The sequence below is a fragment of the Eleginops maclovinus genome, chromosome 7, assembly GCF_036324505.1.
Source record: "Eleginops maclovinus isolate JMC-PN-2008 ecotype Puerto Natales chromosome 7, JC_Emac_rtc_rv5, whole genome shotgun sequence".
Classification (NCBI taxonomy): domain Eukaryota; kingdom Metazoa; phylum Chordata; class Actinopteri; order Perciformes; family Eleginopidae; genus Eleginops; species Eleginops maclovinus.
The window spans coordinates 6,415,725-6,428,534 of record NC_086355.1 but is presented as its reverse complement, the minus strand read 5'-3'; the positions used below and the strand labels follow the sequence as shown (position 1 = coordinate 6,428,534).

At 38.1% G+C, this 12,810-nt stretch overlaps 2 protein-coding genes across 2 annotated transcripts in view; both read left to right on the top strand.

The window, feature by feature from the left end:
• The first annotated feature begins 580 nt into the window (after positions 1–580).
• On the top strand, positions 581–4,604 carry creg2 (cellular repressor of E1A-stimulated genes 2). The gene is made up of 4 exons (XM_063886992.1): positions 581–1,107; positions 2,597–2,766; positions 3,275–3,388; positions 4,018–4,604. The coding sequence occupies exons 1-4, from the start codon at positions 685–687 to the stop codon at positions 4,157–4,159; spliced, it is 849 nt and encodes a 282-aa protein (XP_063743062.1). The 5' UTR covers positions 581–684; the 3' UTR covers positions 4,160–4,604.
• A 1,581-nt stretch (positions 4,605–6,185) lies between these two features.
• The window catches only part of mgat4a (alpha-1,3-mannosyl-glycoprotein 4-beta-N-acetylglucosaminyltransferase A), a 31,307-nt gene continuing 24,682 nt past the window's right edge, over positions 6,186–12,810 (top strand). Inside the window, exon 1 of the mRNA XM_063887999.1 lies at positions 6,186–6,698. Within this exon, the coding sequence (XP_063744069.1) occupies positions 6,605–6,698 (94 nt within the window). The 5' untranslated portion in view covers positions 6,186–6,604. The remainder of the gene's footprint in view (positions 6,699–12,810) is intronic.

Genomic DNA, 12,810 nt, shown 5'->3' with positions numbered 1-12,810 from the left:
TTACATTATTGCTAGTTATGTAACATGTCTTTTACGACTCCTTTGATTATGCGACTCCTCAGATTTATCTTTGACCATGGAATCACTAGTTAACCTATCATAGGCTCATCTTGGGTTTTGTATGTCAAGGCTTAATCTTTAGACTAAAGTAACCATAAATATGAAATAAAGGCAGCGGAGCAAAAAATATTCCTGAGTCCAAAATCCAGTAGATATGGAGTTTACAAAGTGAGCGTAACCTAGTCATACATAAATATATTCAAATCTGAAATATTGGGTGTTACATACAGGTACTCCCACTTGAATTGATATATATTATCTAAAGTAAAACTTTTTTTAAAAAGTCTGAGGTATGATTCACTAAGGTTATTGTGAAGTATATTCTCTTACCAATACTTGGATTGTATGTATTTGAATACAGGATTTATATTTAAGTATCCTTTCCAACAATTTTGTACAGCTTCTTTTACTTTAGTAGAACATTTGAGCAGTTTTTCTATCATTCTGAACAAGTGGATTGATTCTAAAAATGACTTTATCATAAGAACCAGAAGGTGTCGCTGTAAAGCTGCTCTCTGTTATGAAATCTCCTTGACTTACGAAAGCTAACACCATGGCTGTATAAAGGAAACACACGTGAGGTTGTAAACAAACCAGCGGCCATAGTCAGATCTCAATGTTACTATGAGGGTCTCTTACTTTCCCCTGTTGGTGTTAGCCAGCGTCCTGTGTTTGAGTAACAGCTACACCCTGCGGAGCTCCGTGTCCTGGGTCGTCTCCTCAAACGACGTGGTGGAGGACGCAGACCTGTCGGAGGAGGAGGTCGCCCCGGCGCTGCTGGTGGACGGAGCCGGGCTGTGGAAGCAGGCTTACCCGGCCTCTAACGTCCTCGGAGAAATCGTGGAGAGCCCCCGAGAGCTGGCCAAGCCGGAGACCGATAATGTGGCGCAGCTCTCCTCCTCTCGGCTCTTCTCATACCGGCTGGAGAAGGTAAAGGCCGGCAGCAGCAGTGGGCCTCCCCCGCACCAGGAGACAGCGAGGACGGCCAGATATATAGCCCACAACAGCGACTGGGGACATCTGGCCACCATTTCTACTCAGGAAAAGGTACACAGTGGTCTCAATTTTCCTATGCATTTAATTACTTCCCCGTACTTTATTAGGTATAGTTAGCAACATGCTAAATTTTTAAATTTGAATAATAAACTTAAGTAAGAGTAGACTTAAGGTTCTAGCAAAACTACATTTATTAAGGTACACTACTGTAATAAAGCACTTTCTTAAAGATAAAATACTTGCAACACTTTAGTACAGAAGTGGGAGGATTACTTAAATCATGTACTTTAGTAAAAGTAGAAGTACCAGAGTGTTGGAATACTCTGTTACAAGTCAACTCCCTGGAATCAAAGTCTTGCTCAAGTAAAAGTACAAAAGAGTGAGCAAAGACATTAAACCAGTGTAGTGTGTTAGTGTAATAGCAATCATTTTACAAGTACTGAGGATGTGTTGTAGAGGGCAGATATATTTACTCAAGTACTTCTATACAGATACAATTTGAGGTACTTTTTTTTGTAGTTCTATTGTACAGTCTACAATATAATATTTTTACTTTTAGTTGATATATGTGGTAACATTCATGTTTTAATGCAACATTCAAATCAATCCACGTAAATGATGATGTATCTTTGTGGATAAGGCTACCAAGCAGTATGTCAACAACCAGATAGTATTACCACTACCAGCTGCAACATTAGTTAAATAAAAAATATGATGCATTATAATGTATTTAAAGCCCTTGACAAAGGAGTTTTCACACCACACATTCGACAGTCTGACACAATCACTCAATTCAAATCCCTCCTCAAAATTCACCTGTTCTGATTAGCCTACCCACTGTAGTGCTCAGCATTATCTGTTTCCCTTAAATGTTATTGCCCATAGGCCATTTATTGAGTACTGTGTCCACCTCCAAATAAATATTGAAGCAGCTGTGCAAAGTAATGCTGTGATATATGAAAGGTCACTATGTTCCCATGAGAATGATACAGTTTTAAATTGTCCCACAACAAAACTAACAAGAATGCCCCTGAAGTCCCTGATTTTTTTTCCTAATCTTGCAAAGAAAATACATCAAAACATAAACAATCGTCTTTTTCAACACTTTAAAGATCATTCTGCATAATGCCACTACAGTAATCCTCAGGAATATTGTTTTAATCTGAGTGTTTGACATATTGTATATCCGAAATGTTTCTGGTTTTGATTTGGTATGTTATATTTCTTACTGAATTTAAATACTGTTTAAGGCCGTCTGTGCAATTCTGGTTGGGAAATACTGCACCCTTTATTTACTCAATAAATAGTAATATTTTGGCCAAAAATAATGGAAATGTAAGTGCTCAAAGTAAAAAAAATGCTCAATGTCTAAAAATAACGAGTCAATATAAAGCAATCATTTATTTTTCACATCATGATGACATGACCTCCGTGGCAGATACAGCCTGTTAACCACCAACCAATCTCTGCACTAGATAAGTCTTTTAAAATTGCTCTTAAGCAATGTATTACAAGATATATTTTCCTACTTTTTGCACAGATCAAAGGTCTTCCCTTTGGGAACATCTTCTCAGTGAGTGATGGACCAGGTGACAACAGCACTGGAGTCGTCTATTTCTATGTTACTCCAATGGACAACACTGTGTCAGACCTGAGAATGAACCCCTACGCTTCTCTCACATTCTCAGAGGCTGAGGGAGAATTCTGCAGGTAAGCCCCTAACTTAGTAATACACTTAATAGCTTGCTAAATGGTCTTAAGGCAGAAATTAACTTGCAGGCCCCTTTATCTCCAAGTTCTTTCCATAATGTAGGCAATACACACTTTTTTCCTGCTTAAATACCACCTGACTCCAAGGTTTGTTGGGTGGTAATTTGATTAACAAAATAGGATTTTAGTAATATGTAACAAAGCACATTTACATAATAAAGATCTTAGAACGCAGTGTGATCATATGATGATGTCATTTCCCATTTAACAAAAGCTGTAACATTTAGATCAGCTTTTTCTAATATTCTAAAGATGATGTAAGTCAATGATGTAAGATAAGTGATAATTGAATGACACATGGATCCAGAATGATGGATGTTTACACCCCTATTTTTTGATACTTTGTTTAGTATCAGCTTTGTGCCCTTTCTGCACCGACTAAGAGGCTCAGAAAAACTATAACCCCTATTGAGTGTTTTAATGAAAACATGGTGTTCTGTGTTTCAAGGCAAATGGTGTATGATCCAGAAGATCCAAGGTGTGCTCGACTCACTCTTACCGGCAAGATGGTGGAGGTCGCACCTGAGGAGCTTGTGTTTGCAAAGGAGGCAATGTTCTCAAGGTAACTTGGATGAGCCAATTTTTTTTTAGATTAGATTCAACTTTATTGTCATTGCACAGAGTACAAGTACTAGGACAACGAAATGCAATCCAATACTATCAAAAATCACAGGATTGGATATCTAGCAAAAAGGAAAATCCTATGCAGTCCGTTAGCCTTGACTTATTGATTTTTCATTTTATGTCCCAATATTTAAAAGTGGAGTTGTTATTTATGTTATGATAAATATTTAGATTTTGTTGTCTTGCACATACAGTAGTTTAGTAGCACTTTGAATTAAAAGCCATGTTTAAAAGGTGCTGACCAATCAAAAATGCTGCCAAAACATTTTGAATTATAAAGTAGCAGCAGTATTGCATACATGAGTCATGCTGAGCGGTATGTTCCTTCCTTAAGGGAAATATATTTGTTTTTATGATTTTAAAAATATGATGTTTTTAGATTAAAAGTTATGGTGCACCGTCACAAATATATTATAACATCCTATGTGTTTAAAGTGGCTAAATAATGTTAGATACTCAGGAAATCCTAAATACATGTTGGCTCCATGCAGCTCTGAAAACATTGGAAAACAACACAATTGTGCACATTTTGGCTGCTATCTTCATGTTTGGCTCTTGTTTTTTCAGACATCCTGTCATGGCAAAGTGGCCAGTGGGACACAATTGGTTCTTCATGAAGCTGGAGTTGATGCAGGTCTGGCTGCAGGACTGGATCGGAGGCATATCACTCATTCCCCTGGAGGACTATTTTAAAGCTACACCTTTCTGAGATCATACGTCAGCTGATTACACTACAAACGTCACTTTATAAGGGGCAATAATTCCCAAAGCAGCAATGTGCCATATTGTGACTTTTGTTACATGTTGCTTTTTTTGATTTTTGAAACTGAGTTCTAAACTTACTTTTCTCTTTTGACCTTTTAACTCGGCTCATCACAAATATAGTTTTTTCTTTGGTGTGTGAATGTATTTCAAGTCCATAAGCTAGTTCAATTGAATGGTCTAAATACAGCTGGCATAGAGAATCCTATGTCCTGTAATATATTCTCTATAAGCACTGATTACTAGTTGATGGATGTGTATTAAAACATTTATGCTGTTCGAAAAAATGAATGTTAGCACACGCAACTGTCGCAGTTCAAGAATGGATCCTACAGGCAAAGTATGACGTTTTGATATTGTGTGCATACAAATAAAGCAACATAGCCCATCAATAGTGTTTTTTAATTCCTAACTTGACCATGTAGTTCTGCTTGCATGCAAAGTTCAAGCTAGACTATGAAACAAAAATGATCATTGGCAACAAATATCAACTTGTTGTGAAGGTAGAACAATAATAGTTGATAGAATTTATAGTTGGATTGATGTCTTCCCATACTTGTTATCAGAAATATGTTTCAATAAACAACAATCCTTATTTTTCTATGTGAAGATGAAGGGTAATACATGATAGGGCTGTCTTCTTATTAAACATTTGCCAGTGCCATTAGTTTTATACATAATAGTAATAGTAATAATAATAATATATAAGATTTATATAGCGTTGTTCCTAATGCTCAAAGACGCTTAAACATGCCAGTTGAAAAAGGTAATCCAAATTGCATGTAGATTAATGAGGTTAAATGCCTGGCCGCGCTTTATACCTCTCAAATTAAGAGTCACTGCTCTTTCATTTTAGGTATTTCGACCTCCGGTGTCATAAACGCCAGTCTGGAGTAGGAGAACCTTAATATTTTTTTAAAAACAACTCGAAAACCTATTGATTTTTACCCAGCTTAAAAAAGCGAGCATTTTGAGTTACTCAATACACGTATTGCACCACAGGTATAATCGTTTTATTTTGAAAGTCTCCACCGGAAGACATGTTGTCACAAGTCTCGTGACAGAAAGATGTTGCTAAGGTTATTTAAAAATAAAAAAATGTTAGAAGGTTTTCATTACATTGATTAACTGTGAAACTAAAGCGATAAATTGTCGTTTTTTATCGACATTAATAATTTTCCTGGCTCACTGTCCTAACTTTTAAAATCACCACTGCTGTTTGTCAAAAATCACCTGATGACATAGCCCATCCCGTTAATGTGCCTTTATGTTGTGTTTGTTAATTATATCATGACATGTATGGAAGCCCATTTCGGTCAATGAGATGAAAAAAATTAAAATAGAAAATAAAATAATAATAATAATAATAATAATAATAATAATAATAATAATAATAATAAATGTGCATTATATAGTTAGAAACTTAACTTAAAATATTAACTTGCTATCAGAAAATACTGGCTATGTTAAATGAATCACTAATATATCAAAAATAACTACTTAATATTTCAAAATAGTGACTTGGTTTTCTGATTATTTATAAACAGCACACTATATTATGGTATCATTGCTCATTTTAATACTAAGACATTATAATGCATAACCAACTCCAACAAGAGGGTTTCTCATTTTTTTTAAAATACTGCTTTATTATTTCGAGAAAACATATTATTTATTGTGAGAGAGTTTCTCGTTGTATCATTTATTTTCCACCACATACCTCTTTTTTACACACACACACACACACACACACACACACACACACACACACACACACACACACACACACACACACACACACACACACACACACACACACACACACACACACACACACACACGATATCTTTTCTCAGTGTCACGTTTAGGATATAGTTGCTCTTATTTTTCTATCTGTTGCTGGTTGTAGCGGAATCAACGTGATTTGGGGCGTTGCCATTCGGAGCACCACGTCAGAGCGCGAGCAGCCTATCCCGGAGGACTAACCGTCCCACACTCCAATGCCTTCTGCCTTTAACTTGTAGCTAACCTCTGCCTGTATTTAAATAACATACAATGTCTAGTATCCGTAGCTAGGTTGTATCTTAACCACCATGTAAAGTGTCGTGTCACGGAATGCAGTTGACTGAGGACTAAGGACGTAGCAGGACGATACAGGAGGAGGCAGTTTGACAGCCCTCCGAAAAAAACACAACGACCCAAGAAGACGCTACCCAAGCACCCGTCTCACCCCGGTTAACTGGAGCGTTTCGTTAACCGTTTAACGCCCCCATATGCATGCGCCTACGCCCATCCTCACACCCTGACGCCGGAAAAGAAGCAGGCAGGGCGGCTACGGCAGCTCCGGGGTCCCCGACACTTAGCAGCCGAGGAGAGGCACCGCTGAAATGAGATGAGGCTCAGAAATGGAACTGTGGCCACTGCGATTATTTTCTTCACGTCGTTCCTCAGCCTGTCCTGGTACACAGCGTGGCAGAATGGCAAAGGTATTTACAGTATGTTTAAAGTGTGATCTGTCATCGCGGTTATCACACAGGGTGTTATTGGCTCTTTCTTTTTGTAAGGCCTAGTTAACAAACTGGTAGACCAAAAGCTGACGTGGGTCCACCACCACCACCACCAGCACCAGCAGCAGCAGCATGCCATGGAACAGCAGGTGTTACATCAGAAGTCATCCGCTTTTAACCCAGTAGATTTGTACTAAAAGCTAAAATCTCAAATCTTTCTTAATTGTCGTGGTGCAACATGCATTATACAAGGGGCATTCGTTTGCATTGTTAACATTTTTTTAAAATGCGTTTCTTCCCCACTCCTGTAGCCTTCCAGAGATGTAAGACTAAGAAGTAGGCTACTCGTACCTTTCACTTTAGTGATAGTAGCAATAATACATTATAAAAATACTGTTACAAGTCCGAAATTCAAAATGTTACTCAAGTAAAAGTGACAAGGTATTGGCATCAAGAAATACGTCAAGTACAGTAAAGTAGTCATTTCCCAGTATTGCCCGTATCAGATTGAAAATATTACATTTTTGTATTTATTAATGTTGCACTTGTTGAGGATTATTTGAATTACTTGAATGGGTGGTTTAACCTATGTTAATACATCATGATTTATTGGTTGATTTATATTCTGTATTATAAATCCATACGTAGCTAGTTACTCAATCTGTAAACCATGTTTTTCTCCAATATGTGGTCATGTCTACGTATAACGTAGCATAACATGAAAATATTGGAGTACAAGTACCTCAGAGTGGTATTACTTGACTAAGTATACTTAGTTAAATTCCACCACTGAAGCCTACCTATGGTGTTCACTCTTTGACAGCATGGCAGATGATGTAGTCCATCTCATCTCCACTCTTTGCAGTCCACCTCCAATCAGTAAGCCATAATTTAGTCAGCCCAGTTTAAAGGAACAGCACTTGCAACACTTTTAATAGTATCACCATTCAATTCCTTTCACTTCCCTTAATAAACTTGTATTTTATTAGATTATCAACCATATTTTATTTACATCTGTCAAACATCTGGGCTAAGGCTAATTACACTAGTGTCCTTAGTTGCCGGGGTTAAACAAATCCATGTGTGAGGGTAATGGGCCTTACAGTGACTTGTTATCAGCAGAGTGTAAATAATTGCAGCCTTTAGATAAATTCCAAGCCAAGGCTTCATGTTGTGATCATGGTGGAGCTTATCAGCTTGATGAAATATTTTCCTTTAAGAGTCCAATGAGTCCCACTGCACTAGTCCATGGCTTGATGAAAGTGTGTGTGTGCTAAGCAAAGGTCAGGCGACGATGTCCTCTGTTCCGTGTGCTTCACCTGTTGAAACAGTTCAGTATCTGTAGTCGGGACGGATATTAAAAGCAAACCCTTTCGTTTATTTTGTTGTCTCAAGATACAAACTTAATAACTTTGGCTCTCAAGTTTTCCGTAAGAAGCCTTTATGTGTACTTTACATTTTCCCTACAGTTGATATTGTAAGACGGTTAAATGTAGAACTTTGTAAGCATGAGAATATGGTATAGTTTCTATCCTAATATCCTCAACAACCTTAACTCCATAGGAGGGTCTAAGGGCCATTTTGACAGCAGTAGACTTTGAGTTGTGATAACAGGACCATCACAGGTGGCAATAATTACATTAACAATGGCTCTGCTGTATTCAAGTGTCCCTGTAAGCCACGTGTGACAGTGATCATTCACAAGGGCCCTGAAACTGAAGCAAAAAGGAAATTCAGCCCCCATCCACTTTATTATTTACCCAATTGCTTTTCCTACCAAGACATGTCAATGTCCTTTGTGAAAAAGGAGACCACAGCTGCTAAAAAAGCAAATGCTTGGCTGTATGGTGACTCAGGGAGCTCAACACATGTCAGCAACTTAAGAAAAGTTAAGCAAATAAAGAAGACACAAGCAAATGTAAGGAAAAAGGAATTTCTCAGTATTGGATCAAATATTAAAAGACTTTGGGTCATGATCCTTGGGCCATCCCGAAGAAACAAACATTTTCTTCTTGCATGCTGCCTTTTTAAACAACACAATTTGTATTTAACCGGTCAGAGCAAGGTCTTGGCTATTTCTGAAGGTCCAAATATCACTGGCTTTTAGATAGTAAATAAAATTCAGTGATATATAAAGTAAAATACACGGTATCGTTTGAACATCAATATATGGTTGTTTGACATATTCGTCATTTATTGCGTGGTTTAGTTAAACTTACTCTGGACTCTTTTGGTGTCCTATGTGCTCACCTTGTTATCTCATGTCACATGAGTATAGAACATTTGTTAAACTTGCTTCTTAATTTAACTGTGTTTTGCTTATTTTCAGAATGTATTTTCCTATTGCAACAAGTGCGTTGACAGACTCATTTGTTTAGTTTTTAGTTTCAGTGCAATAAGCAACGTAGTTTTGAAAAGGGCAAATATATTTGTTTAATCAAATGTTTGTTTAAGTTTGAAGGGTGTCAAATGTTCGTGTTTTGAGGGTAAACAGGGTGAGAGCAGAAATGAAGATCTCTTTCTGACCTTTTAGTGAAAGCTAGAGTATTGATTTATACCATAAACTCCGGGCAGGAAAGCATTGGTCTTGTGATGGCCACAGATATAAATAGCTTATTTTGTGCTGAAAAGATGCATTATTTGTGCTTTTTTTACTCCTCTTTTGTGAAAGAGATCACATGTAGCTCTCTTAAAGACTGCTTTCATAGGTCTGGTATAAATGCGATTCACTAGTATGCTTGTAGAAAAAAAATGTCTCACTTTTATTTGGTTGAAGCTGAGTATCAATCTATCACCAGCCTGTATTCAAGCATAATAAAAACCCCATAAAACCACAGGGCTCACTCTGAGCACGCTGTACCTCCATGACAAGCTGAAATCATGTACTCTCACTGGCTCCTTTCCTCTGCTGTGATATTGCTTTTTATTTGAATGCAGCTTTTCTTTCTTTCCTTTTCCTCGTTTTTATAGAGGCTATGTCTCACATCATTTTCCCTGCAGAGGTACATGGTTTCTCCTCTTGATACTGCCCAGCGTGGGTGTTTAGAGTCTGCTTTGCCTCAGGCATGAAGTGATTCTGAAATTAAACATTTCCAAACCCCGTTCCACTTTTACACAACTCGATTCAGCTGTCGTATTCTAAAAGACAGTTGCTTGCGGGGCCATTGGGGTGGAGAGGTAACCTTTGGCGATGTTTTTTTTTTTGTTGCCTAACCCTTTTGCTTCCGACAGCCTGTCTTGTTCCTGGTCTCTCGACCGCTGTGAATGAGAGCTGTGGCAGTCAGCTGTCCAAACACTCCACGTTGAATGACTCTCCAGAGTGTGTACTTCTCTGTCAGAATCCGCCTCTTCCTCCAGTGAGAGACGGCTCTCTGGTATCTCTCTATGTTACTTCTCTCAAAGACCTTAGCAAAAGATAGTTATGAATAATGATGACAGGGATTGAGATAAGAGTCCACAAGCCCTTTCCCAAGATAACAATATAAGACCACACAATCACCAAGACCTGCCTCCTGGTGATAAAGTAACCGGGTGACATAGTAAACATTCATTTATGACCTTGTTTGATGTCAACCTTTTGTGAAAGAAATGGCTGACACACATTGCTTTTAAACCTCTTCCCTGTTTTAAATGCACTTTCTTTCTCAGCAAATGGTGACTTTCTGTCATGATCCTTGTTTTCTGTCTGTTTCCTGTTTTATTTTGAAAGGTTTTCCCTCTGTTGTGTCATGTGTAGTTTTACTTCCTGTCTTTTGGTTTTCCTTCCTTCCTTGATTGTTTCATTCTTGTCACCTGTTGCCCTCCTGTTTCTGCCTCCCCTCCCCAGCTGTGGCTTGTGTCGTGATTAGTGTCTTTGTATTTAGTCCTGCTTCACCTTGTGTACTCTGTCAGTTCGTTGTCGTCTTTCATGTGTTCAAGTCAAGCGTTTTTCATGTCTTGGATTTCCCTATCGTCTTCATGTGTTCAAGTCAAGTGTTTTTCATGTCCTGGATTTTTCCTAACTTCGTATTTTTGTAAAAACAGCTTTTGGAATAAAGCTCGCCTTTCGTTTGTACCCATACCTGCCTCCCTCTGTTGCTGCACTTGGGTCCTGTTTTCCCAAACCCTGACACTTTCAATGTCCGTCAGGTGTATTTAATGTGTTGTTTCGTCAGACCAAAACCCACATATATTCAGTTTAATATGGGATAAAACCAAGTAGAAGATTTCCATATTTCAGAGGTCTGGGCCAACTGCAACTTCCTGGCGATTATTTTTCTCTTGATCCACTTATCGTTAAAGCTCTAGTAAGGGTTACTTGCTTAGCTTTTTTTTTTTAATTCAGGAAGTCTGAATTAACATCTATTTTTCAAAAAAGATTTGCGAACATGTGAGTTAAGTGGGAAATATTTCAGATTTAGTAAACAACGTAGTGATCTGGTAGTGCCAATGCTATTCCCTGGGTTTAAGTTGTAAGGAATGTCAGATGAGTCAGCTGACTAGTGTCTACATGATCACCAAAAACAAAACACGTACTTCAAGTTAAAGACCTAACACACTGAACTAACTTGCCGACATCTGGAGCTAGCTGAACTAGTTATAAATATGTTTACTTTTCACTGTCGGATCACTCATAACTGGATCATTGAGCTGCATGAGACGGATACGACTGGCTGTCAGGAGAGGGGGAGAGGGGAAAAGAGAGCACTCCATTTGTTTCTCCCGTGTTATTAAGTTAATGTAAACTTTTGAATAATGTAGTTCATCTACTATAAGTAGTTTGTTTGACTGATTTTTTTTTTCCAGGTTTGAAATTAAGCACAATAATGACATTTAAGACGGTTTCCCCTTTTGTAAGAAAAGTATCGAAAAAGTATTGAAATCGCAATTCTTGACTTGGTATCGTGACAACACTACAGCTGACAGTCAACTGAGAGGTAGCACTTTGCTTTGAGGTTGTAAGCTATTGTTCATCTGTTTAACTAATGATTTATAGAAGGAAAGATAGTCTGTAATAAGCCATATAACTTAATAGCAAATTAATAATAGCAAATCTCAATTTCTTCAAGACCATTTTTAGATGTAGCGGATGTTTTTATGGGTAATATGCTTGTTTGCATTATTATATTGTAAAGTCCTTGTTTGTGTTATTGTGTTCTCTGTAATTCCCTGCTCTGGTTTGAGACGAGGTGCTTATTGTTTTACAGTGATAGTCACCGAGCAAAAAAAAAAAAAACCGCTTCCGTTTTTAAATAGGACTTCCTCCTAGCCTTGCCTTTCTTGAAACTATGCATTCCCCTTCCTCTGTGTTTAAAGGCATTTCTTTCTTCCATCGTTACATCATCCCAAACACAATGGGCCAAAAATAGCACACATGATTGCTGTAAAGAAGGAAAACTGTTCAGGAGATAAGGAAGGTGTTGGGTCAGTCTGCCGATTCTGGCTGTTTATGTGAGTGTGTATAAATGTAGTTTGTGCACTTTGAGGGATGGCAGTCTGCCAGACAACTCCTAAGTGGCCTGGAAGCAGGAAGGGAGTAGAAAGGCCAACTCTTAAAAGAGAGAGGATGAGACGAGCCTCAGGTGGGATGTTTGGTGGAGAGAAAGGATGAGAGTGCTGACAAGGCAGTGCGACGTAGGGATAAGTTATTCTTTTCTGTATTTTGTACCCTGATAGCCACACAAATATTCACATCCCTTTATCCCCAACTGCCTTCTACACAGGAATAGGCGTCTTCAGACATTAGTCAGTCAACAATCCTCGTTGTTTCCCTCCTCGTGATTCTGCTAACTTCCTGTAGCCCACACAGCAAAAACATCCATTCATTCATTCATTCATTTTTATGGACAAAATTCCCAGACAGAACACAATTTCTCTTCAGTGTGGGTGACGAGAGATGGTGATCGTTAAGGCTCAAACGGCTCTCTGTTGATTCATCTGGTTTACACAAGGTCCAGTTTGTACACATACCTACAGGCAGCATGTGCTCAAGGGGATGCTGCTTTCATTGACCGAAAAACCGTGAGTTTACAAGTGAAGGGCCATATTTGCTTTACAGTAATTCATACAGAAAGTACACACAGACCTTCATTGATATAAAAAGATGCCAAGA